This window comes from Pongo abelii, chromosome 4 (genome assembly GCF_028885655.2).
Source record: "Pongo abelii isolate AG06213 chromosome 4, NHGRI_mPonAbe1-v2.0_pri, whole genome shotgun sequence".
Lineage (NCBI taxonomy): Eukaryota > Metazoa > Chordata > Mammalia > Primates > Hominidae > Pongo > Pongo abelii.
Genome location: NC_071989.2, coordinates 127,548,307 through 127,571,131, shown reverse-complemented (window position 1 = coordinate 127,571,131; position 22,825 = coordinate 127,548,307). Strand labels below are relative to the sequence as shown.

General features: G+C 43.8%; 1 protein-coding gene and 1 long non-coding RNA gene across 5 annotated transcripts in view; one reads left to right on the top strand and one right to left on the bottom strand.

The window, feature by feature from the left end:
- The window catches only part of TNFAIP8 (TNF alpha induced protein 8), a 122,963-nt gene that overhangs the window by 27,016 nt on the left and 73,122 nt on the right, over positions 1–22,825 (bottom strand). The window contains 1 exon segment of one of the 4 annotated variants that reach the window (NM_001131262.2): positions 12,122–12,292. The exons of the other annotated variants lie outside the window; for them this stretch is intronic. Coding sequence (NP_001124734.1) covers positions 12,122–12,152 — 31 coding nt within the window. The 5' untranslated portion in view covers positions 12,153–12,292. 4 annotated transcript variants of the gene reach the window in all.
- Positions 12,408–22,511, top strand: LOC129059510 (uncharacterized). The gene is made up of 3 exons (XR_008525461.2): positions 12,408–12,545; positions 13,873–13,984; positions 19,010–22,511. It is a non-coding gene; the product is annotated as an uncharacterized LOC129059510 (long non-coding RNA).

Here is a 22,825-nt window from a genome sequence, read left to right as displayed (position 1 = left end):
TTTTATAACACAGTAAGAAAGTTGCTAGAAATCCAAGCCAACATAACACAGCCCTGGCTTCCGACTGGCCCCAATTTAGCAGTTGGAAGAGGGGCAGTATTCCTCAATGTCACATCCTTGTTTATGGGCCTCTGCATTAATCCTGCCTCAGAAGCACTGGAGAGCTTCTATGTCCTCCAAATGCCACATTTCATTGGCTCCAAGTCTGCATAGTGCTTTGGAGACCAGCACCCCACTTTCTCTCCTGTTAACTGCAAAATCAAACAAAATAAGCAAGCTGCCAAAACTTCTTAAACCAGTTACAATGGTCTCTTGCCTATTATACTGCTGGTCACTTCTCAAGTTTTGCACATATTACTTTTTTTTTTCCCCCCCATTTTAGAGTTATTTCCTTACTCCTCCCTTCCTCTCTCTCTCCACTCCTACTTCTTCCCTCGGAGGCTCTCATCAGGCCTGGATCCCACCCATCCTGTGGCTCTCACACCCTCCGACTCCCCATCGCTCCCAACTGCTATGTCTCCCTCACTGTTCCTGCAGAACTGTCAAATCTGCCAAACTGCCACTCCCTTAACTTTCTTTGCTATTTTGATTTCCCAATAATTATTTCCTTTCCCTTACAGTGGGTGCTACTTGCCCCTGAATTCTGTCTACCTCCTGGAAAACTCTCCTGAGAGATTTCCTCTTAATTCTCTTTTCTTCTGAAGATGTTGAGTCGAATGTTTAGACTTGTGATATTGAGGAGGCATGCATTTTCATTCTAGATATTTCATAACTGACGTAATTCTCATATTAATCCTTGAAAGGTGAAAATGGTTTTGTAAGTGCTTAACAATAAGAACACTCAGTGCACTAATATTTTGCTATCAAACAACTTTACAGGAGGAAAAAGTTTATTGGAGCAAGCCAACTCTTACCTGCTTTTTAGAGAACATGAAATGAGGACTTCTTAACTGAATGAATAGACAGGCCTGGGCAGGGTTCTGTCTTTGGGTGTGATTATAAGCCTCCTTATTTATACAGTACCTCCTGAGTGAAGCTGTCTGAGCACTGAGCTTTACACTAACATTATCTCATTGGTTCTCACAAGGAATAAGCCATCTAGCATATTTCCACTGGTGTAACAACTGCTTACCATCTCAGAGGAAATCTAAAATTTCTCAAAATGGCTCAGCTTACTAGTGTGGCCCAAATCCTAGTTAATAGATATAAGACTAAAGTCCTCTAAGAGTTCCAAATTATATGCCAAATTTAGGGTACCCCTGGCAGAAACATCAGTGGTTTTCTAAGACATGCACTCCTGTCACAGGAAGAAAAAAATACGAGGAGAGAGGAAGTGAAGGCCAAAGGGAGGAAATAAAAATTCTCTAATTTTGGCTGGGTGTGGTGGCTCACACCTGTAATCCCAGCACTTTGGGAGGCCAAGGCAGGAGGATCACCTGAGGTCAGGAGTTTGAGACCAGCCTGGCCAACATGGTGAAACTTCATCTTTACTAAAAATACAAAAATTAGCTGGGCGTGGTGGTGAACACCTATAATCCCAGCTACTCGGGAGGCTGAGGCAGGGGAATCGGTTGAACCTGGGAGGCGGAAGTTGCAGTGAGCCGAGATGGCGCCACTGCACTCCAGCATGGGCGACAGAGCAAGACTCCATCTCAAAAAAAAAAAAGATGAAAAAAGAAAAAGGGGAAAAAACCCTTCATTACCTTAAAAAAATTATCTAATTTTGAGTGGCCAAAGCTTTCCCCCAGTATGAAGAGCTGTGTGATACTGTTATATAATAAGAAATATACCTTTGGTCTTCATCCCTAGCTCCTGGCTAGAGCTCTCAAAACTCTTGGAATTTCCTAAATGATAAGAGTGATAACTGGGCGCGGTGGCTCATCCCTGTGATTCTAGCACTTTGGTAGGCCAAGGTGGGAGGACTGCTTGAGCTCAGGAGTTCATGACCAGCCTAGGCAACAAAGTGAGACCTTGTCTCTACAAAACAATTTAAAAATTAGCTGGGCAGGTGGTATGCACCTGTAGTCCCAGCTACTCGGCAGGGTAAGGTAGGAAGATTGCTTGAGCCCAGCTATGACCCCTCCACTGCACTCCAGCCTGGGTGATAGAGTGAGACTATCTCTAAAACAACAGAGTGACAGGTGCATCTTTTGTTGTAATATTTGGTCTTGGTCCCTAGTTCCTGGCACAGAGTTTCTAAAATTTTGGAATTTCCTGAGTGATAGTTGTGAGAGGGGTGCCTTTTGTTACTCATAATAAGCCCCTTTCAAACATACCTGTTTATGTTAATGAGGTGACTCATAAACCAGAATGGGGAATGGTTAGCAGACGAACCAATCAGGTGATGAGAGGTTTAAAACTTTCAGTTCCCCCACTCTGGGCAGGGGAGAGGGGCTGGAGACTGAGTTTAATCACCAATGGCCAATGACTTCATCCCACCTGGAGGTGCTGGGAGGGTGGCCTGCCTGGACAGGGCATGGAAGCTTGCATCCCTCCACTGTATTTTGTCCTACACATCTCTTCCAGTTGGCTCTTCCTGAGTTGCATCCTTTAGAATAAATCAGTAAATGTTTCCCTGAGTGTCATGAGCTGTTCTAGGAAATTACTGAACCTGAGGGGCTGTCATACAAACCCCCAATTTATAGCCAGTTGGTCAAAAGTATGGGATGCCTGGCCTTGCAATTGCTGTCTCAAGTTGGAGGACAGTCTTGTGGGACTGAGCCCTTCTGTGGGGTCTGCCCTAACTCTGGACAATCAGTGTCAGAAATGAGTTAAATTATAGGATGTCTAGTCAATGTCCACTGAGATTTGGAAAACTGGTTGGTGTAAGAAAGACCCTCCCACATTCGGTGTCAGCAATGTTGTGAATGTACAGGAAACCAGTTACTTTTCTTTTTAAGATGAATTAAATTTCCTGCCCATATTCACTTGTTACCCTCATGTACCACTGCATATTTTGTGTGATGCCACAGGAAGAGGCCTTGTAGGCAAATGCCCTTCCAAATGCTGGTCGGAGGTGACGGTGTGACAATCTGGAAAGGAATCTACTGGCAACTAGGACTTAGAAAGCAGGCAGAAATGGAGATGGCCAGCTTCTCAGGAGGCTGGGGCACTTGCTCTCAGCAGGGCAGTCACCTCCTGGGCCCCACATGCCTTCTTTCATGCCCTTGGTCACCTGCTAAATACCGACTGAATACCAATGATGTATTCCCATCCCTTAGAAGATGAGCTCCTCAAACCCAGGCTCCTGGTTTTAGTTGAGGCCCAAAAGGAAGATGAAGCAGTCTTCAGCAGCTCTTCTCTACAGACAGGCTGACCACTGCCTCCACGGGGCTCTCGTCTTTCTGGCTTCCAAGGCCCCACGCTCTCCTTGTTTCTTCCTACCTCTTGAGCCACTCCATTTCTATTTCCTTTATTGGTTCCATCTACCTCTCTCCTTTGTAAAAGGGGATGTTCTCAGAAGCTAAATCCATGGCCCAGCCCCCTCCTTTTCCTACAGTCTTGCCCTCAGAGACTACATATGGGGAATCAACTCTCCCTTTGTGACTGGCTACTCTCACACTTTCTTGGCGAGGCTCCGTATACTCAGGTTCGATCTTGCCCTCCAGACCAACTCATGGTTCTTGCCAGCTTGGCATTACTAAAACACTACTTTGCATCTGCCCTCCTCCATCCAGCTGAAAACCATCCAATTTCTTTTCTCTTTTTTTTTTTTGAGACAGAATCTTGCTCTGACACCCAGGCTAGAATGCAATGGCACGACCATAGCTCACTGCAGCCTTGAACTCCTGGGCTCGAGTGATCTTCCTGATTTTCCCAAGTAGCTGGGACTACAGGTGCATTCCACTGTGCCTAATTTTTAAATTTTTTTTTGTAGAGAGGAGGGGTCTCACTTTGTTGCCCAGGCTGGTCTTGAACTCCTGGGGTCAACTGACCCACCTCCTTCAACCTCTCAAAGTGCTGTAATTACAGGTGTGAGCCATTGTGCCTAGCCTTAATTTTTCCAGTGGGGAAACTGAACTTCAGAAAGATTAAGTAGCTATTGAAGGTTGCACAGACAACCAGGAACAAAGTCATGAGTAGGATCAGTCTCCTGACTCACACGGTCTTATCTTTGTTACCTACATACAATGTCCCCCTGGGAAAGCCCAGCTTCTAGACTGGCCCCATGTACCACTACAACATCACCACGAATGCCCACCATGAGCACTGCTCTCCACACTTCTGTAGACTTTCTTCCTGATCCCAGCACACAGCATAAGCAGGTTCCCTGTCAATCACACTTTCTTTTCTCTTCTCCATTTGCTTAAAGGATCTAGCTGGAATACAAGTTACCCCTCTGTGAAGTCACTCCTGTCCATCATGACTTTTGGTGAATACCCCCACTTCTAGACTTTCATAGGGTCCACTGTCTGATCCTCCGAGCTGTACTCATCCCTCTCCATCATGTATTTTTGTACTATGGATGCACATGTGCTGTGTGTGATGCCCTGAACCAAAAATTCTCTGAAGATGGGGTTATCTACACACACATTTTTGCTTCTCCAGGCCCTGCAGAGGAGGTGCTAGCTCAGTTAACATTTGTTGTTAGGAGTATCTGAGGCTCAAAGAAGGCAGCAGCAGGCAAGGGAGAGGGGCTGCACCCCGGAAGCAGGAGTCTACTGGACAGTCCATGACAGGCAGAACAGCCTGTGCCTCTGGGGACACCCCTGGTCCCCAGCTTCTCAGCCTGGCTGAGTAGGCCACATGAAAACACATATTGGAGCCAGGTGAGCTGGCACCAAACATAAATGGCAGGTCAAACTGGAAGGAAAATTCATGAGCTGCTTATTCACTTCTTGACAGTCAACCCTGACTCAAGAAATATGGTCTGGAGGCTTCAGGCACCTAAAGCTATCAGAGTCACGTAGGGAATTCTGCTTATAGTCTCTTTGCTTCATCACCTTCTTAGAAGAAACTCTGTTCCTAGTTACTTATAAAATTAACTACTATTCACTACAAAGCTGGAGAATGTATTATCATTAAGTCCACATAAACACAACTCCTCCCCTCCCCCATCTTCAAAACCATATAAATACCAGCCTAACTAACAGGCTTTACTCACTCTTACAGATTCCCAGGGCAGCACTCCCTTAGGCAATTTACTCCCAACTCAGCAGTTAGTCACTCAGGACATACTACATCCCTGTACCTCTTCTTCAAGGTTTATAAACTTTTAGAATAAAATTTAAGCCCTCCCCCTCCCCCTACCCCTTCTTCAGTCTCCCTCTCCTTCTTTTTTCGGTCTCCCTCTGTTGCCGAAGCTGGACTGTACTGCGGTGATCTCGGCTGGCTGCAACCTCCCTGTCTCGGGCTCCTGTGATTCTCCTGCCTCGGCCTGCTGAGTGCCTGGGATTGCAGGCGCGCGCCGCCACGCCTGACTGGTTTTTGTGTTTTTGGTGGAGACGGGGTTTCGCCCTGTTGACCGGGCTGGTCTCCAGCTCCTGGCCTCCAGTGATCTGCCCGCCTCGGCCTCCCGAGGTGCTGGGATTGCAGACGGAGTCTCGCTCACTCAGTGCTCAATGTTGCTCAGGCTGGAGTGCAGTGGCGTGATCTCGGCTCGCTACAACCTCCACCTCCCAACCGCCTGCCTTGGCCTCCTAAAGTGCTAAGATTACAGCCTCTGCCCCGCCACCACCCCGTCTAGGAAGTGAGGAGCGTCTCGCCTGGCCGCCCATCGTCTGGGATGTAAGGAGCCCCTCTGCCCGGCCGCCCCGTCTGGGAAGTGAGAAGCACCTCTGCCCGGCTGCCATCCCGTATAGGAAGTGAGGAGCGTCTCTGCCCGGCCGCCCATCGTCTGGGATGTGAGGAGCGCCTCTGCCCGGCCGCCCTGTCTGGGAAGTGAGGAGCACCTCTGCCCGGTCACTCCGTCTGGGAGGTGAGGAGCGCCTCTGCCCGGCCGCCCCGTCTGGGAGGTGAGGAGCGCCTCTGCCCGGCCGCCACCCCGTCTGGGAGGTGAGGAGCGCCTCTGCCCGGCCGCCACCCCGTCTGGGAGGAGGTGAGGAGCGCCTCTGCCCGGCCGCCCCGTCTGGGAAGTGAGGAGTGCCTCTGCCCGGCCGCCCCGTCTGGGAGATGAGGAGCGCCTCTGCCCGGCTGCCCAACGTCTGGGAAGTGAGGAGTGCCTCTGCCCCGCCGCCCTGTTGGGAGGTGAGGAGCGCCTCTGCCCGGCCACCCTGTCTGGGAGGTGTACCCTACAGCTCCGAAGAGACAGCGACCATCAGGAGTGGGCCATGAGGATGATGGCGGTTTTGTTGAAAAGAAGGGGGGGATGTGTGGGAAAAAGAAAGGAGAGATCAGATTGTTGCTGTGTCTGTGTAGAAAGAGGTGGGCATAGGAGACTCCATTTTGTTCTGACTAGGAGAAATTCTTCTGCCTTGGGATGCTGTTGATCTATGGCCTTTCCACCAGCCCCGTGCTCTCTGAAACATGTGCTGTGTCAACTCAGGGTTAAATGGATTAATGGCGGTGCAAGACGTGCTTTGTTAAACAGATGCTTGAAGGCAGCATGCTCTTTAAGAGTCATCACCACTCCCTAATCTCAAGTACCCAGGGACACAAACACTGAAGAAGGCCGCAGGGACCTCTGCCTAGGAAAACCAGAGACCTTTGTTCATGTGTTTATCTCCTGACCCTCTCTCCACTATTATCCTATGACCCTGCCATATCCCCCTCTCCGAGAAACACCCAAGAATGATCAATAAATACTTAATTTAAAAAAAAAAAAAAAAGAAAACTAGTAAAGAGGAAAAGGTCCAATATTTGGAAAAACAGCAGGTTTAGAGGAAGTACATAGAATTTAAGAACAAATGATGTTTATTTTGTTAGACTCGCATGTAATTATTTTGTACTTCCCTGATTTTGCTTTATCTTTGTTAATGCTATAATTAAAAACACATTTGGGTAAAAAAAATAAAAATAAAATAAAATAAAATAAAATAAAATAAAATTTAAGCAATTGCTCTTTCAGGTATCTTGGTCAGTGGCTGCGGGAGCAGTGGGCTGCAGCCCCACAAATGCTTCCTGAGAAAGGTGTCCTGACTCCCAGAATGCACCAGGCCTGCTGCAATGTGCTCCAGAGAAAGAGAGGCTGTGGGATGTCTGCTTTTGCAATAGCACATTCTGTGTCAGAATGCTGACTCCCTTCCCACCCACACACATACATACCTTCTCCCCAAGGAGGAGTGTCTGTACCCAACCAGCATCCTCAATAGCTAATTTTTCCTGAATGATATTCTCAAAGGAATGAAAACAAGTGAGCTCACTGTTTACCTACCTCTCACTTGGTCTACAACTTTCAAAATCCGGGATCTAATAGGATCTACTTGCAGAGCTAAATTTTATTTCACCATGTCTCATGTTTTATTCTCGAGTTACACATAGAAGGTGAAACAGGAAATCGCCATTTGTTTAAACATTCATCTAGGTTTTATAAATCCCCCCAAGAGGTAGTGAATGACAACTTTACAGACTAGGTCTGTCCTACTTCAAGGAGAGTGCCTACAAATACCCAGGATGCTAAAACCTGTGTTTGCAAAAATCCTTGCTTGCAGAACATGTATTAAAGAGGATAGAAAGGGCTTGGCAATCACCTTGCTGGGTCTCAGTGCCTCACCTCTAAAATGAAGAGGTCAGAAAGAAGGATTGGCAAAGTCACTTTTAGCTCTAAATCATGGTGATTCTATGTGTATTTGGTGGGAGAAGGGCACTTTAAATTACAAAAGACTTCTTACTACAGACCTTCCTTAAACATTAAAGATATACATATCATTTGGTTTTGTTTTAATTCAGCTTACACTATGTTTTAAAGAACAATCTTCTCTAAATGAAGACAGGTCTATAACCACACTAATCTCACTGACTTACAAGTTGCTAGCATAAAGACAGAAATGCTGACAAATAAATGATTTATAGGTAAATCCAGCAATTCTGCAGTGTTCTGAAATGCAATCGCTGGGTCCTGAGTTTTTCTGGCTCTACTGCATTCTCTTTCACCCACCCACTTTTTGGCTACTTCCTGGATCACCAACAGTCAGGAGCAGGAAGTTTAATCATCCATATAATCCCGACTGTTCAATGGCGTAATCTGGGGGCAAGAAAGGTAGGATGCATATTCAATATGATAAAAATTTCAGAAGTGAGGGGAAAAAAGCTCCAAATGCATTTAAGTTTACAGAGCTGGAGGTGTCTGGCAATGCCAAGTTATCAAGTGATGTCCACTGTAGAGGAGAGAGTATGACAGATCTCTAAATGGATTTTCCACTTTTAGTCCTTGTCAGCACACAACACTCCAAGCCTAATGACTACATAAAAGGAAACAGATAAGCACGTCAAAGTCCGGTGTTTAAGAGTATATGCTGTACCTTTTATATTATGTATGACATCAAGGTCAGCTATACCCCTTGGTTTCATCAGAGCTGAACCACTGCTTTAACCTCCTTTTCTCTTCATTCCCTCTGCAAAGCAAAGGCTGGGGAAGGGCAGGAATAGGGGAGAAAACTTACAAAATAGTCCTTAGTGATGAATGATAATAATTATATAAGCTGCCACACCATGTGAGGTTAAAACAGTACTACACAGTGTGGTAGCTTATACAATATCATTGGGATTCTTTATTACAGAAGAGGATATTAATCACCACTACGGAACAACTAAACTTTTTTTTTGGCCAAGGATTAACTTTAAAGAATGGAGACCATTCACTCAATCTACAACATTTAATGAGCACCTTTTACTCTGTAGGTCCTAGACATACAGCGGGGAATAAAACAGACATTGTTTTTCCCTGCAGAGCTTGTGGTCTAGAAGAGATGTTAAGCAGTGCGGGGAGAGCCAGCAAGGAAAGGAACACGTGCTCTGAGAGAAGGCGACAGGGGATCTGAGAGTTTAGGTTCAGAAAAAGCCTCTCTAAAGAGCTGACCAAGAAAAGGAGGTCAGGTGGAGAGAAGGATATTTTGGGCAGGAAGACCAGCAAGTGCCAACGTCCTAGAATGGGGAGCTTGAGTTCTTCTATATGCAGAAAAGAAGGAGCCAGGAAGGATATGGGCTGACTGGTGTAGGAGGAGCCCAAGGTGGAAGGCGGGGCATTCTGCAGTAGGAATGACACCTGTTCCACAGACACAGGGACGATAGATGTGGACGGAGATGAGTCTGTCAGTCTGGGAACAGGAAGTTGAGGGAGTTATCTAATGGCTACTGTTTTCTTTGTGAAATAGCAGGCCTGGTGAGGCATGAGAGTAAGAACTGGGTGAGGTGGTGGTAGGAAATGGCTATTATGGGCAATGGAGGAGCGAGCCAGACTCACTCACCACTCAACCCTCACTCTTTTCCAAGTCCCCACAAAGTGACACCTCGCCCACCCCTTAACAATGGCTTTCTCAATTTCTGGTACCAATGCTTCAACATCCAGAGCAAAGGAGCCCTGGATGCCTTGATGCTTAGCACTAGAAAGATTCTCAGAGATCTCAACTGCCACTCACTTTAACTACTTCATAATTAAGCAATTTACTCAGGAAGCAACTAAATGCCAAACACATGGCTATTAGCCTATCTCCTCAGGAAGCCCCATCCACTGGAAACTGTTGATATCCTCCTTTTAATGGTAGTCACCTTTTTAATAAAGTGAGTTTCTTCCTTCATTTCCCCTTCTTTCCTATTTATTCTATGTCTGAATAATTTAAACTCATTCAGTTTTTAATAAAGCAAGGCCTGGATTATTTTTCTCTGTTTAATACCCAAGCACAATCACTTACTCATTGTTAAGCAGGAAAAATTAAATCAATTATTTAGGAGATGGCTATAGGCTGGGGACAAAGATCCAGCACCCCTGGCACAGAGTCAAGTATGTTTTAAGCTCTGATGGCTTAACAATATCCCCAGTCATTTGCTTCTACATTCACGCATATGCAAAAATATGCTGGCCTCCAAGGACTTAGATTCAACCCCAAAGTATACTAGTCTCTCACTGCAGTTCAGAAAAATGACTTAAAAGTATCTCCTCTTACAGCGTATCAGGCATGAAGCATCCAAAGGCAGTTTTCTTGCAATACAGACATTCTTAAGAACTCATGGTGATCTCACACTAAATGGGATACATAAGTTCACCAGGATGAAAAAAAAAAGCTATGTATAAGAGGAAAAGGATTAGTAACAATAGAGAAGATAACTGAGTTATTTACACAACATAGCTCACTTCATCGACATCTGAGTGGTGGTAGCTAACCAGAAGGTTCTAGATTACAGCCAATAAACCAGCCTTGGAGAAAACACACACAAAACACACAGACACCTTTATTTCCTGGCAGAAGCTATGATGATTCTATCTGATTAATAAAGTGTTCAATCTCCCTCAAGAGTTATTCAGTATCCCACCCTAATTGCTATCAATTTAAAATTCTACCACCTCAGATTATTTTAAAAGAAACATTCTGGGCTTTCTTGAAAAAGCAGACAGCCATATCATTTGTGGCCAATCTGCAGAATGTAAATGATGACAAGTGGAGGGAAGGTGAGGAACAAGCAGAAGGGGCCCCATTAACCTCTTCATAGGCCAGTTTGCAGGCTGCTTCCAAACTTAAAACCAGAGAGCTGGGCCCTCGAGGAGGGAAGACTGTGGATGTTGCTAGGGGAATGTATAATACACACTTTGGGATACTGTTTTTCCACTTTCTCTCCCACTCTCTTTCCCAAAAGACAGGGAAAACACACCTGGGAAAAAACGCCAGCTTAAGTGCTACTTGTAATTCACACAGAAGTTCACCCTTGAGTTCTCTCAGCCTGGTTCCTATTTGCCTTCAACTACCTTTGACTTTGAATAAACTGCTGTTATAAAGACATAGAAAAGAAAAGCATCTATCGCACACAGCTCCATCAGAACACAGGCCACGGCAAGAAAGCATTACTCCCCCCATACTCCACATCAAGCTCAAAAACAATGCTCCTGGCTGTCATTTTTCATTCATGTCAGCCCCATATTTCTATTAAACAAACCTCCTTTTTATTGACTATTTCCCTCACACAGCATAAGGTAAACGTGAGCCCACAAAGACTACAATGGTGAAACACAAAGCTTTCCTCTGGGAGGGGAATCAGTAAAAGGCAGAAGAGGACAAGTTTCAAGGGCTCTTCCTAACTGGTGTCTACCAAATGGAGAAATGATGAGGCTGCTCCTCTGTCTGCCAGAGCTGCTGTGATTGACTTGAAATTAACCAGCTTTCCAAGAGACTACATGAAAAGAAAGAGTATTTCACAATCTTGAATAGTCTCCTCTCTTACTCTCTAATTTTCCCCAACCACCCTCACTCCCACCCCCCACTTACAAGAGGACTTTTGTATACATAAAGTTTCAAGGAACAAAGCATACAAACACTCACACACAAATAAACTCCCCAAACTAACACCAGCGTATAATTGTGTTTTGGTTGGAGCTTTTCCAGCACTGTCACCCGTTCTCTGTTAGGAGTAAATGAAACACTTTGCTTTTGCGAAGTTAGAAACAGACAAACTCTTCTCAGTTTCAAGCTGCACAAGGACCCCCTCATATCTTTCAGCCCCCTTAAACCCCCAACGAAATGAACTCACCGCTGAAAAGCCAGCAATGAAAAAAATTTAATCTATTTCTCAAATACAGATTTTCGCTTCCCCTCACTCAGCTTCCCCTTTTAGCCAGAAACATATAGCGTTTCTAATTTCTGAAACCCCTTTTCAAGGGACCCTCCACTCAGGGCTCTTCCAGGGATCCCGCTTTCAGTCTTTCTGATGCAGGCAGGCAGCCCTTTTCCAAGCACATTTTGCATTCCTGGAGTTTCTTTCGTTTCCAGAGAAAGCTAAAAAGCAGACTTTAGTGGGCTGGCTGAACTAGGTCCGACTTTTCCTCCCCTCCCCGCTGAACTGCTGCGGGGGGAGAAGGGAGCCCAAGATGAGACCTGGGCTCCGCTTATCCAGCTCCGACTTGGCTTTGAAGGCGCAGGGCAAGCGGACAAAGTGCCCACCGCTCACTTTAAAACTCCCATCCGCTTCTACCACTGCCTTCCTCCAAATTCCTCCGCAGAACTTGGCCGGCCCCCAGGAGAAACCAGAATCCTACCTTCCTTGGATTCTTCTGCTTCGGAGTGCATAGTGTCAGGATAACCAGCTGCAGGGGCGATTACCGCTCACATGTACTCGGACGAGCCGCAAGTTCGCTCTGCAGCGAAATCCGCACACGACGGGAAATAAAAGGAAGAAAGCCACTAAAATCAAAACCTCCCCGGGGCGGGAGAGCGGGTTCTGGTGCAGGGATTTTCAGGGGGAAAGTTCTGCAAGAGTGACGAATCGCGTCTCAGCTGGGCGGCGGGAGTCCGCCCCCGGAGCCGCGCGCTCGGGCCGGCAGCGGGGCGGAGGCGACCTGGCGGGGCTGGCTCGGCCCGGGCGCACGCAGGTGGGGCGCAGGCCCAGACGGCAGCCGACTCTCCCGAGACACAGGGCCGAGAAGAGCCGTCGGCAAACGCACCAGACGGGCGGAAAAAAAGGTATACAAAGAAAAAAAGTCTCATCTCAGAGCACACTGTAGTTTTACATAAATAGTAAATGCATATAGGGTAGAAGCAATGCCTCTATTTTTGGATTACATCTTTTGATGCCCATTTGACTTTGTCTTGGAGTCTTGCACCCCCAAAATTACGGATTTTAAAGCGGCTTGGGTATGTTATTTTTGTAGGAAAGTCACGTGGATATCGCCCATGGGGTTGGAAGCACCAGCTTAAGAGAGCACAATTTCACAAGTCCCAGAGCGGGGCCTTTTGAAGAAAGTGGAGCGGCCTCCACCCTTACCTTTGCACAGCAAAAGCAGACGCGGCTGCTTACTCATTCAGTGTAGCCCCGGGCGAGCACTGTTACTCCAAGCACAGCCCGGGCACTCACTGCTGCAGTTACTACAAAGGGCCTTCCTCAGGGGGAGAGCACGGTTCCCTCCCGGCTACCAGCAACAACTGGGGATGAATTCCTTCAAAATGCCAAAGGGGAGGTTTTTAGGATTTGAAATGCTGATAGAATAAAGAAGCCGGAGAGCCTTCACAACAGATCTCAATTCTGCCCCCAGGTCTGGCCCACAGGCCCCTACAAATTGGCTGAGAGGAAGTCCCCTTAGCTCTGTGGAGCCTTGGTTTTCCCTTCTGCAAAGCGGGGACAAGAGCTGCCACTGATAGGCCTGTCTTATGGAGGTATTTTGTAGAACACTAGTTTTATCGCCAGTCTGAGGCATAAAGTCCTCAAATAACATATCTGAAAGATCCGCTTGGAAATTATGAGAAAAAAATATACTCTTTTGACAAATTTATTTTCCAGTTCGTTTCTTTTTCTTCGTTTCCCATTTTATATAGGCAAAAACCAATAGAAACACTATGGCAAATTTAGTGAAAAGAACATACAGAAGACATGGATTTAAGGAGTCTGAACTTAAATCCAGTTCTGCCATTTATTATTTGTATGACCTTATGCAAATTAACCTCTCTGAGCCTCCAGTTCCTCATTTGTAAAATGAAGATAAAAATAGTATTATTTACTTCACAGATTTATGTCTGTATTAAATAAGGTAATATAAGCACAAAGGGATTTGAAAACCATAAGGACTACATAGATTATTACTATTGCACCATTAAAAGTAAATTTTTATAAAAGATACTCTTGGGTTTTATTTCAGTATTGACTTTGAACAGAAAAGAGTGCTTATGCTATTCACAAGCAGTGAAGGCTATTATAAATATTAATATAAGAGGTCTAGATATTAAATCACATCCTACTGCTGAGAGATTCTAACATGCCTAAGATTCTAACATGTTATCTCAATTTCACTGAAAGAGCAGGATGAAGGGAAGAAGACATAGCCAGCCAGAGAAGGGAGAAGAGGAGAAACATCTGGAAAATATCAGTGTTGCAGAGCCTCCCGGAAACTGACCTCGCCACCGAAAGGGTAACAGACTGCACCCTTCCGAAAGTCACAGTTAACTTCATGGTCCCCTCTGCCACACATCCTGAGTCAGGAGCTGCTGATATGTATACCTTGCACTCAGTAATCTCAGACTTATGGGGAGATAGCCTGAGATGAGGATGATTCTGAACCCAAAGAAATGCTCCCTCACCAGTCACAAGTGGCTTTTCCTGTCCTGCCCAAGTGAACATTCTGCCCCTCTCTCCCTATACCATCTATCCTTGCCCTTACTCACTGCAACCCAGATGTCCACAGATAGTCCACAACGGATCTTAAGGGATCTCACCAGGGCTGTCTGCTACACAAGAGCTTCCACTGATCTATAATTGGGGTAAAGCAACACCTTTTCAAGGTGATGATTATGCAAATCCAGACAACTCAAATTTCAGGCCCAATCTGCCTACAGCAGAATTACTTTCACTCTCTTCTTTTAGAAAGTACCCTTACAAGAAACATTTATTAAATGTCATTTTGCAAGTCCAACTGGGGACAAACTACATAAGATATGTTAAAATACATGTCCTTTAATGTGCTACTTGTTTTACAGCCGCTGAATGAATAATTCAAGTGCGCCCACGTAAGCCTTATAATTCATTTTAGATTCATGTTAGCAGCTTCGTTGATCTTTGAACATTCACCATTGGCCTCAGGAAGCCTGGAGAGAAACTTCTTTTGTATTTAAATGCAAGCAAGCAGTCACCTTTGGGGAAGAATGTTCTGTTTTAGCTCAAGAGCAATGAATGCTCAGTTTATTTTAAAAGGCTTTATGTGAATAAGTACATTCCTCAGTCTCCCGTATAACCTCAAAGCCATCTGCTCTGGGCAAGCTGCATTGCCCCATACCCCTACCCTGCAACATGGTGACAAAGGGCAGCTGATTCTCTAGGGCTCCCCTTGGCCTTCTGCTGCTCTCAGATATGTACTAGGTCATCTTGATTTTGCTGTGCTTTTATTCAAAAGGGGATAATTTACTTCTTAGCCCCAGTGAATAATGGTCTAGTACATCATAATGATTTGTTATCTCCTGTAGGTGGGACACTTGTTGATTCTTGTATATTTAAGAAACACCCCAACATCCTTCACATGGCAACATGTATGGAAGTCATACCAACAATCTATTACCGCCCCGCCTGATACAAAATTGCAACTAAGTTAGCAACACTTCTCATTTAATAACAAACTGTACTTAAATTTAAATATTATGTTGAACTCCTACAAGTGTCTAATAATGGAACTCCCACCTTTTGTGTCAAGATGAAAGAATGAAAATGGTGGCTAAGATTCTGAAGGTTTATTCATTCATTGAGGTATAATCAAATATTTGTGTGTGTCATATGTAAACTGACACTACTCACCTGGGGCTTATTGATATAACTTTGTTAATTTGACCACAGACCTAAAGAACTCAACTTTCCAAGTCACCTTGGTTATAAGGAAGGTTTATTAACACCAACTCTCGACTGAACTTTATCACAGAGCAGCAGAAAAATCTCTTTCCAAATTATGCCTTAAATAAAGCTGTTAAAAGAGTTTTTTTAAAGGCCTGACTTTTAGGCCTTTTGCTCACAGCTCCCCAGATGTCTGTAAGAAAAAGGGAGATCAGTGAGTTTTCAGACTCACATAAATTAGTTATGGAGCTATAGCCTCTAGTTCGCAAAAACTTCAGGTCACCAAAAATGGTCATTTTTTTTCCTATCCTGCTGAGGCTGAATCTGCTTCCTTCAATTTGACTTTGAGACCTTCTTCAACTTTTCTTGTATCATTTTTGTCTACACCCTTGAAAGCCTTCGAAGGCTTCCATGATCTATATAAAAAGTTGGCTGTCACTCCTGTTTCCCCATATGCGGGAGAGATCTGTGTCTTGGTCGCACCTGGTTAGGCCTGTAGGCTTTGAGTTCTTCCTATTATCCTCAGACACATTTACATTTACCCTTCCATAACACAAGTAAGCCTAAGTGGGTATCTCTCCATGGCCTCTCCCTGGCCCAGGTTATTTGGCAATCTTAGCCTTAAGAAAATTGTATTTATGGCCGGGCACAGTGGCTCACCCCTGTAATCCCAGCACTTTGGGAGGCCGAGGCAGGTGGATCACAAGGTCAGGAGTTCGAGACCAGCCTGGCCAAGATAGTGAAATCCCATCTCTACTAAAAATACAAAAATTAACTGGGCACAGTGGCAGGCGCCTGTAATCCCAGCTACTTGTGAGGCTGAGGCAGAAGAAGAATCACTTGAACCCGGGAGGTGGAGGTTGCAGCAAGCTGAGATTGTGCCACTGCTCTCTAGCCTGGGCAACAGAGTGAGACACCATCTCAGAAAAAAAAAAAAAAGAAAGAAAGAAAAGAAAAAGAAAAAAGAAAATTGTATTTACTAGAATTGAAAAAGGAGATGCTAAAATGACAGTGGAGTCATTTATGCACCTTTGCAGAAGGTCAAGCTCTGTGCCTCAAGTGGCCTTAAGTGCTGAGTACAGATGCTCCTCAACTTAGCGATGGGGCTACATCAGGATAAAACCATCATAAGTTGAAAATATATTTAATACACCTAACATACTGAACACCATAGCTTAGCCTAGCCCACCTAAAATGTGTTCGGAACACTTACATTAGCCTACAGTTAGGCTAAATTATCTAGTACAAAGCCTATTTTATAATAAAATGTTGACTATCTCATGTAACTTTTTAACACTGCACTGAAAGCAAAAAAAGCAGAATGGTTGTATGGGTGTTCAAAGTATAGTTTCTACTGAATGTGTATCACTTTTAGTAGAATACAAATAGAATAAGGCTGGGCACACTGGCTCATGAATTTAATCCCAGCACTTTGGGAGGCTGAGGAGCAAGGATTGTTTGTGGCCAGAAGTTTGAGACCAGCTTGGACAACATAGAGAGACCCTAACTCTACAAAAAATTTTTTAAAAGATTAACCGAGTATGGTGGTGCATGCCTGTAGTCTCAGCCACTTGGGAGACTGAGGCAGGAGAATCACTCGTGCCCAGGAGTTCAAGGCTACAGTGAGCTATGATCATACACTGAATTCCAGCCTGGGCAACAGAGTGAGACCCCTCTCTCTACACACACACACACACACACAGAGTGAGACCCCTCTCTCTACACACACACACACACACACAGTGAGACCCCTCTACACACATACACACACACACAAACACACAGACACAAACAAATACACATAGAGTTAAAAAATTGTAAGTCAGGGACCATCTGCATTGGGATAAGACTGGGGATGCTGAGGTGGGCTGGGGCAGAACCACGTGAGAGGAAGACGTTCAGGATGTGGAGATGAGGGAAGGAGAAAGCCACTGGTGGCCAGGTCCTGGGAGTTTGAAGTTATGGGTCATCCCTCTTCTCAGTCTGCCCAGTGACTTCTCCCATAAATTCTACACAGTCACTAATGCTCTGGATGTGAGTGCCTAATTCTGAGAGAATGGGAAGAATTGCTGACATCAGAGATGAGCACACATAGGGAGACAACAATACATCTTGGATGTGCTTGTTTCCTAGGCTTTCTAGGTGTATTTCTCTTCTAAGAAATCTTCCTTGTTAAAAAGCTTTTAGCAGATGATAAAACACAAGCATACTCTCCAAATCAGGTCAGAAAATATTATCTGAACAATTTATGACCCACGGTCCTTCTTTTATAACACAGTCATTCCTCAGCATCTGCGGGAGATTGGTTCCATGACCCTTGAGGATACCAAAATCCAAAGATGCTCAAGTCTCATACAAAATGGTGAAGTATTTGCATATAACTTACATATATCATCCCATATGCTTTAAATTATCTCTAGATTGCTTATAATTCCTAATACAATGCCTACATATCACTTCATTCACGTAAATTCAACATAGTAGTGGCAAATTCAAGTTTGGCTTTTTGGAACTTAGTGGAATTTTTTTTCCCTCAGAATATTATTGATCTGCCGTTGATTGAATCCACAGATGCCGAATCCATGAATATGGAATGCACAGATATGGAGGGCTTGATGTACTTAGCAATAATGTCTTGTATTAGGTTTTATTTAGACTCCCAAATTAGCCCCCTTGGGTCATCATACTCATTTTACAGATATGTAATTAAAGAAATGGAGGTTACATGATTTGCTCAAGGTCACAAAACTAAGTAATAATGTTCTTTAGACCACAATGAATGCAATCTAAGCCTCCTGTCTCCTATACCCAGACTTTCTCACTGTATTAAACTGTCCATTTAAAATCCAAGTCCCTTATTTTGCAGAGGAGTAACTCAAAGATTGCTAATATTGGGAGGTCCCCATAGAGTTTATGGCTGGCCATGGTTCTAGTATTGAACCATCGTCAAATCTCTCTGTTCAAATGATTTGATCACAGCCTTAAACTGAAGCCATTCAATTCCTGATATTCAATGCTTTAAATATTCTATAAATTCAATAGCTTCTATTTATTCAGCTGCCTGAAACTATGAATCTTTTTTTTAAATCAAAAGTTCAGTAAGGACCTTAATTAAAAGTTCAGTAAGCCTCATCGGATATGGGCTGCCAGGAGCAAGGAAAAGAACACCAGACTCAATTTGGGAGACCTGGGCCTGATTACTGACACCCCCATCAGCGGAGCAAGCACTGGCTGTGCCTCATTTGCATTAAGATGGGTTTTCTTCCTATTCATTATTTCTTCATTTTTCCTCTAAAAATAGGCAAAGTCATTTAACCTCTCTGTGCTTTTGTTTGCACATCTGTACAATAAGAATGACGTCACTTATTTAACAGGGTTGTTATAATGATGAAATGAGTAAAGAACATGATGGAACACTGAAAATCATGAGGTTCCCCTCATCACTTTTCCAAATATAATCATGATTAAGGCCAGATTGTCCCAGATTGTTTAAGAGCGTCTATATGGAGGCCCTAAATGCTGGCTCTATAAATATTCCAGATAGGTGTGGCAATTTAATGTGTGTGGTCTAGCAATGGAAAAGGAAAACAAAAGAGCTGAATTTCTTTCCTGTGCTCAGGTGAATGGGGTCAACATGGAAACAGCATGAGAGGGGCCACAGAAGGGATTCACCAGGAAGAAGAGGAAAGGCGGGGCTGAGGTGGCCAGGACAGCACGACATCACATCTGACCAAGGCATCCTCAGCCTTCCTTCAGAAAAGCAGCAGAAGGAAAAAGGCATCAAACATCACAGTGTGGAACTCAGGCTTGAAAGAAACCTTAGATATTGTCTATTCTTTTTTTTTTTTGGAGATGGAGTTTTGCTTTTGTTGCCTAGTCTAGAGTGCAGTGGTGCAATCTCAGCTCACTGCAACCTCTGCCTCCCGGGTTCAAGTAATTCTCCTGCCTCAATCTCCCGAGTAGCTGAGATTACAGGCATGTGCCACCCTGCCTGGCTAATTTTGTATTTTTAGTAGAGATGAAGTTTCACCATGTTGGCCAGGCTGGTCTCGAACTCCTGACCTCAGGTGATCCACCCACCTCAGCCTCCCAAAGTGCTGGGATTACAAGTGTGAGACTCCGTGCCCAGCCAGAGGTTGTTTAATCCTCCACCTGGCTGGTGAAGCAATCTCCTATCACATCACCGGCAACAGACATTCATCCAGAATTGCCTTGACAAACTTTATTACCAGAGACAGCCTCCTTGAAAAAACAACTCCATTTCCATCCTAACCGTTAGAAAGTTCCTGTGTATACTAAACTAAAATTCAAGTCTAAGGGCAGTAATTGTCAAATTATTTCCACTCTAACCACTGCCTTTACTCCTTACAGCAAGGAAATAATTTTGTGACGAGATAAACATAGGTTTTTAACTAAATTTTATTTTCAACAACCTAGTGGAGACCCCTCACATTGCCTGGCTGATGTAGCTGAATTCAGTGTGAGACAGTTATGCAACTTTCCAGTGCTTGCCACACATCTGCTACTGATTATCGTGAGCATTCAGAAGCAAGCAGCTCTGCTCAAGACACCCAGTGATAATCTTTCTCCTCAGTGTGCTCACTCCAAGGGGGCAGAAAACAATGCCAACACAGGTTGAGTAACGGGCCCTACTTGACTGTATTTGAGCAGTTAAGAGCTTTATTCAAGTTTCTGAACAAAATTTGAAATGTGAAATGCACAAAGCAGACAAATGTAGTACTCCATTTGTGGAATCTGTACCACAGACTCCTGGTCTGAGATCTATTTGAAAGTCTAACCCACTTCTAGTTGCCATAATTTGATTTTGGCCTTGAGTTTCTGACATGGGTAGAATCTATTAACAATTGTGCCAACTGATGACTGCTTAGGAGACAGAAAAGGCTGACATAGGCTTGCAGTTGAGAGTAGCCAAGGCTGACACTCAACAGAAAAACTCAGCAGGTGGTGAAAATGTGAAATGAAGCAGAACTTATCCAAACAGGCCTTCAGGGAAAATGGGAGGTTATTTTTGCAGGTAGCAGTGAAAGGCATGCATCAGAAGTTTTTCCTCTTGAATAGGTCAGGTTACAAAAGTTAAGTTACTCAGCCTCTCCTTAAAGAGCTGCAGAAATATGTACTAGTTATGATTCACAAAGTTGTAGGCATCATGAAAATGAATGCATTTTCTGAGAAACTGCTCACCTGAACAATGTGCTAGCCTACCTAAAAAAGATGATATTAAGTCCATAAATTTCCTAGTACAAACAGGAGATCTAAAATTCACCAACCTTTTCAATCTGAAGTCTGTTTCAACAGATATTTTACTACTGAACTCAGCAAAGCCCCATCATATGCCGTTTAATTTTCTCAATTTCAATGATATATAATCAGCCCATATCAGATAGAAAGAAATGATCTAAATGGGTACAATTGGCTACCATTCCCCTCAATGATTTTATGCTGCAGAGTAAGCATGAGAAGGAGCTGGGAATTTGCTGTTCCCTCTCTCCCTCTAGTCTCTGCATGGACTTTTACACTGTGAGCATCTCACACACTGATAATGAATGTTGTGTTTAAGGCAATGTATTGTTTCATAGCAAAATGCCTCAAAGACAAGCTAACTCTAGTATCTGGTCTTAAAGAAATAACAACCTGTTTCAATGCTAAGGAAACAGTGGGAGTAAGTCTTATACTTAATAGGAGATGGTATATCAGTCTCCAACCTGGTAACTTCCTAAGAGGATTTTTAAAATAATACTGACCCATACAATTTTCACTTTACACATTACTCGTAGTCTTAACCAAACTGGCATCTTATAATCTCATATGTTACAGTGATGTGGTCAAGAGTTGCTGAAAAAGACATGATTTTAGTTCTGAGGTCCCCAAATTATGTGCCAGTGTACCTCAGGGCACTACAGCAAACTCACAGAGGTGTGCAGGATATTTTGTCTTTGAGGGAAACAAAGCAATACACAACATTTCTCAGATGCTTGCATGAATGACTATTTCAAGCGAATTCACAGTTTAACATATTGTGTTATTTTCCTTTTGATGATGTCATTTCTTTGCAAAGCTAGGTTGTTGGTGGTTGCTGTGATAAAAGGCAAGTATTAGTTGAAAAGTGATGTGGAACAAGAAATTAGGGTATTGGGATTCAACCCAATTTCTAAGTTTGAGGAACTGTAACAAGTTTACTGCCTCACAGCTCGAAATTCACCCTTCATTACCCACTATGTGAAGACATAGAAGGGACCTTTACATATTTTTTCTTTTGTTAGCTGGTACCATTCTAAGCTTCATCAGTGGAGAGTACTGTAGACATATTACAGAAAGAAGCAGTTTTCCTTCCTGGTTCCGGTACAGTCTTTCTGCAGGCTGCTGCAAACACGCATGGCTCCTAGAGTACCCACACCTTCTTCAGCAACTGGCTCCTGCTGAACATGATGGTCAGCACCTCCCAGCCTCCAGCAGCTTCCACTGGCATCCCTCTCGGTTGATTTTGCAGCAGAATGCATCCAGTGAAAGACCTCCACATGAATAGCTTTCCTCAGCATCTTAGAGGGTAGATTTCTAGCAAGTTCTGCCAGCATAGCACCCCAGTGATTTCTCTGCCAGCCCGGGAGCCACAGCAGGCTATGACCTCTCCAGCAAGGTCTGGAGCCAAGAGAAGCATGTGTTTGGGTGCTCTATCAGACCCACGGCCCACAGGTAGGGGCTGCTCCTTATATCTGCTATTCCTCTGTTATTTAAAGTTCTCTTTACTTCCTACTAGCTAGTCCCCATTATAGTGAACTATTTCTCTTTTTCTTAACAGTTTTCTTTTGTATTTTTTTAAAATTGTGGTAAAATACATATAGTATAAAATTTACCATCTTAATAATTTTAATTGTACAGTTCAGGAGCATTAAGTACATTCACATTGTTGTACAATCATCACCACTATCCATCTCTAGAACTTTTTTCATCTTGCAAAACTGAAACTCTGTACCCACTGAAGACTAATTTGCCATTCTCTGCTCCTGTCAGCCCCTGGCAACCACCATTCTACTTTTTGTCTCTATAAATTTGACTACTCCAGGTAACTTACATTCAGTGGAATTAAAGAGTATTTGTCTTTTTGTGATGGCTTATCTCACTTAACATAACATCCTCAAGATTCATCCATATGGTAGCAGGTCAGACTTTCCTTCCTTTTTAAGGCTGGGTGATACTCCATTGTATGTGTATATCACATGTTGTTTATACATTCTTCTGTAGATGGATACCTGGATTGCTACCACCTTTTGGGTATTGGTTTACAAATATCTCTTTGAGATGCCTTTTCAATTCTTTTGAGTATATACCCAGAAGTAAAATTGCTAAATCATATGGTAATTCTATTTTTCATTTTTTGAGGAACTGTCATATTGTTTTCCTAGCTAATACTTCTTTA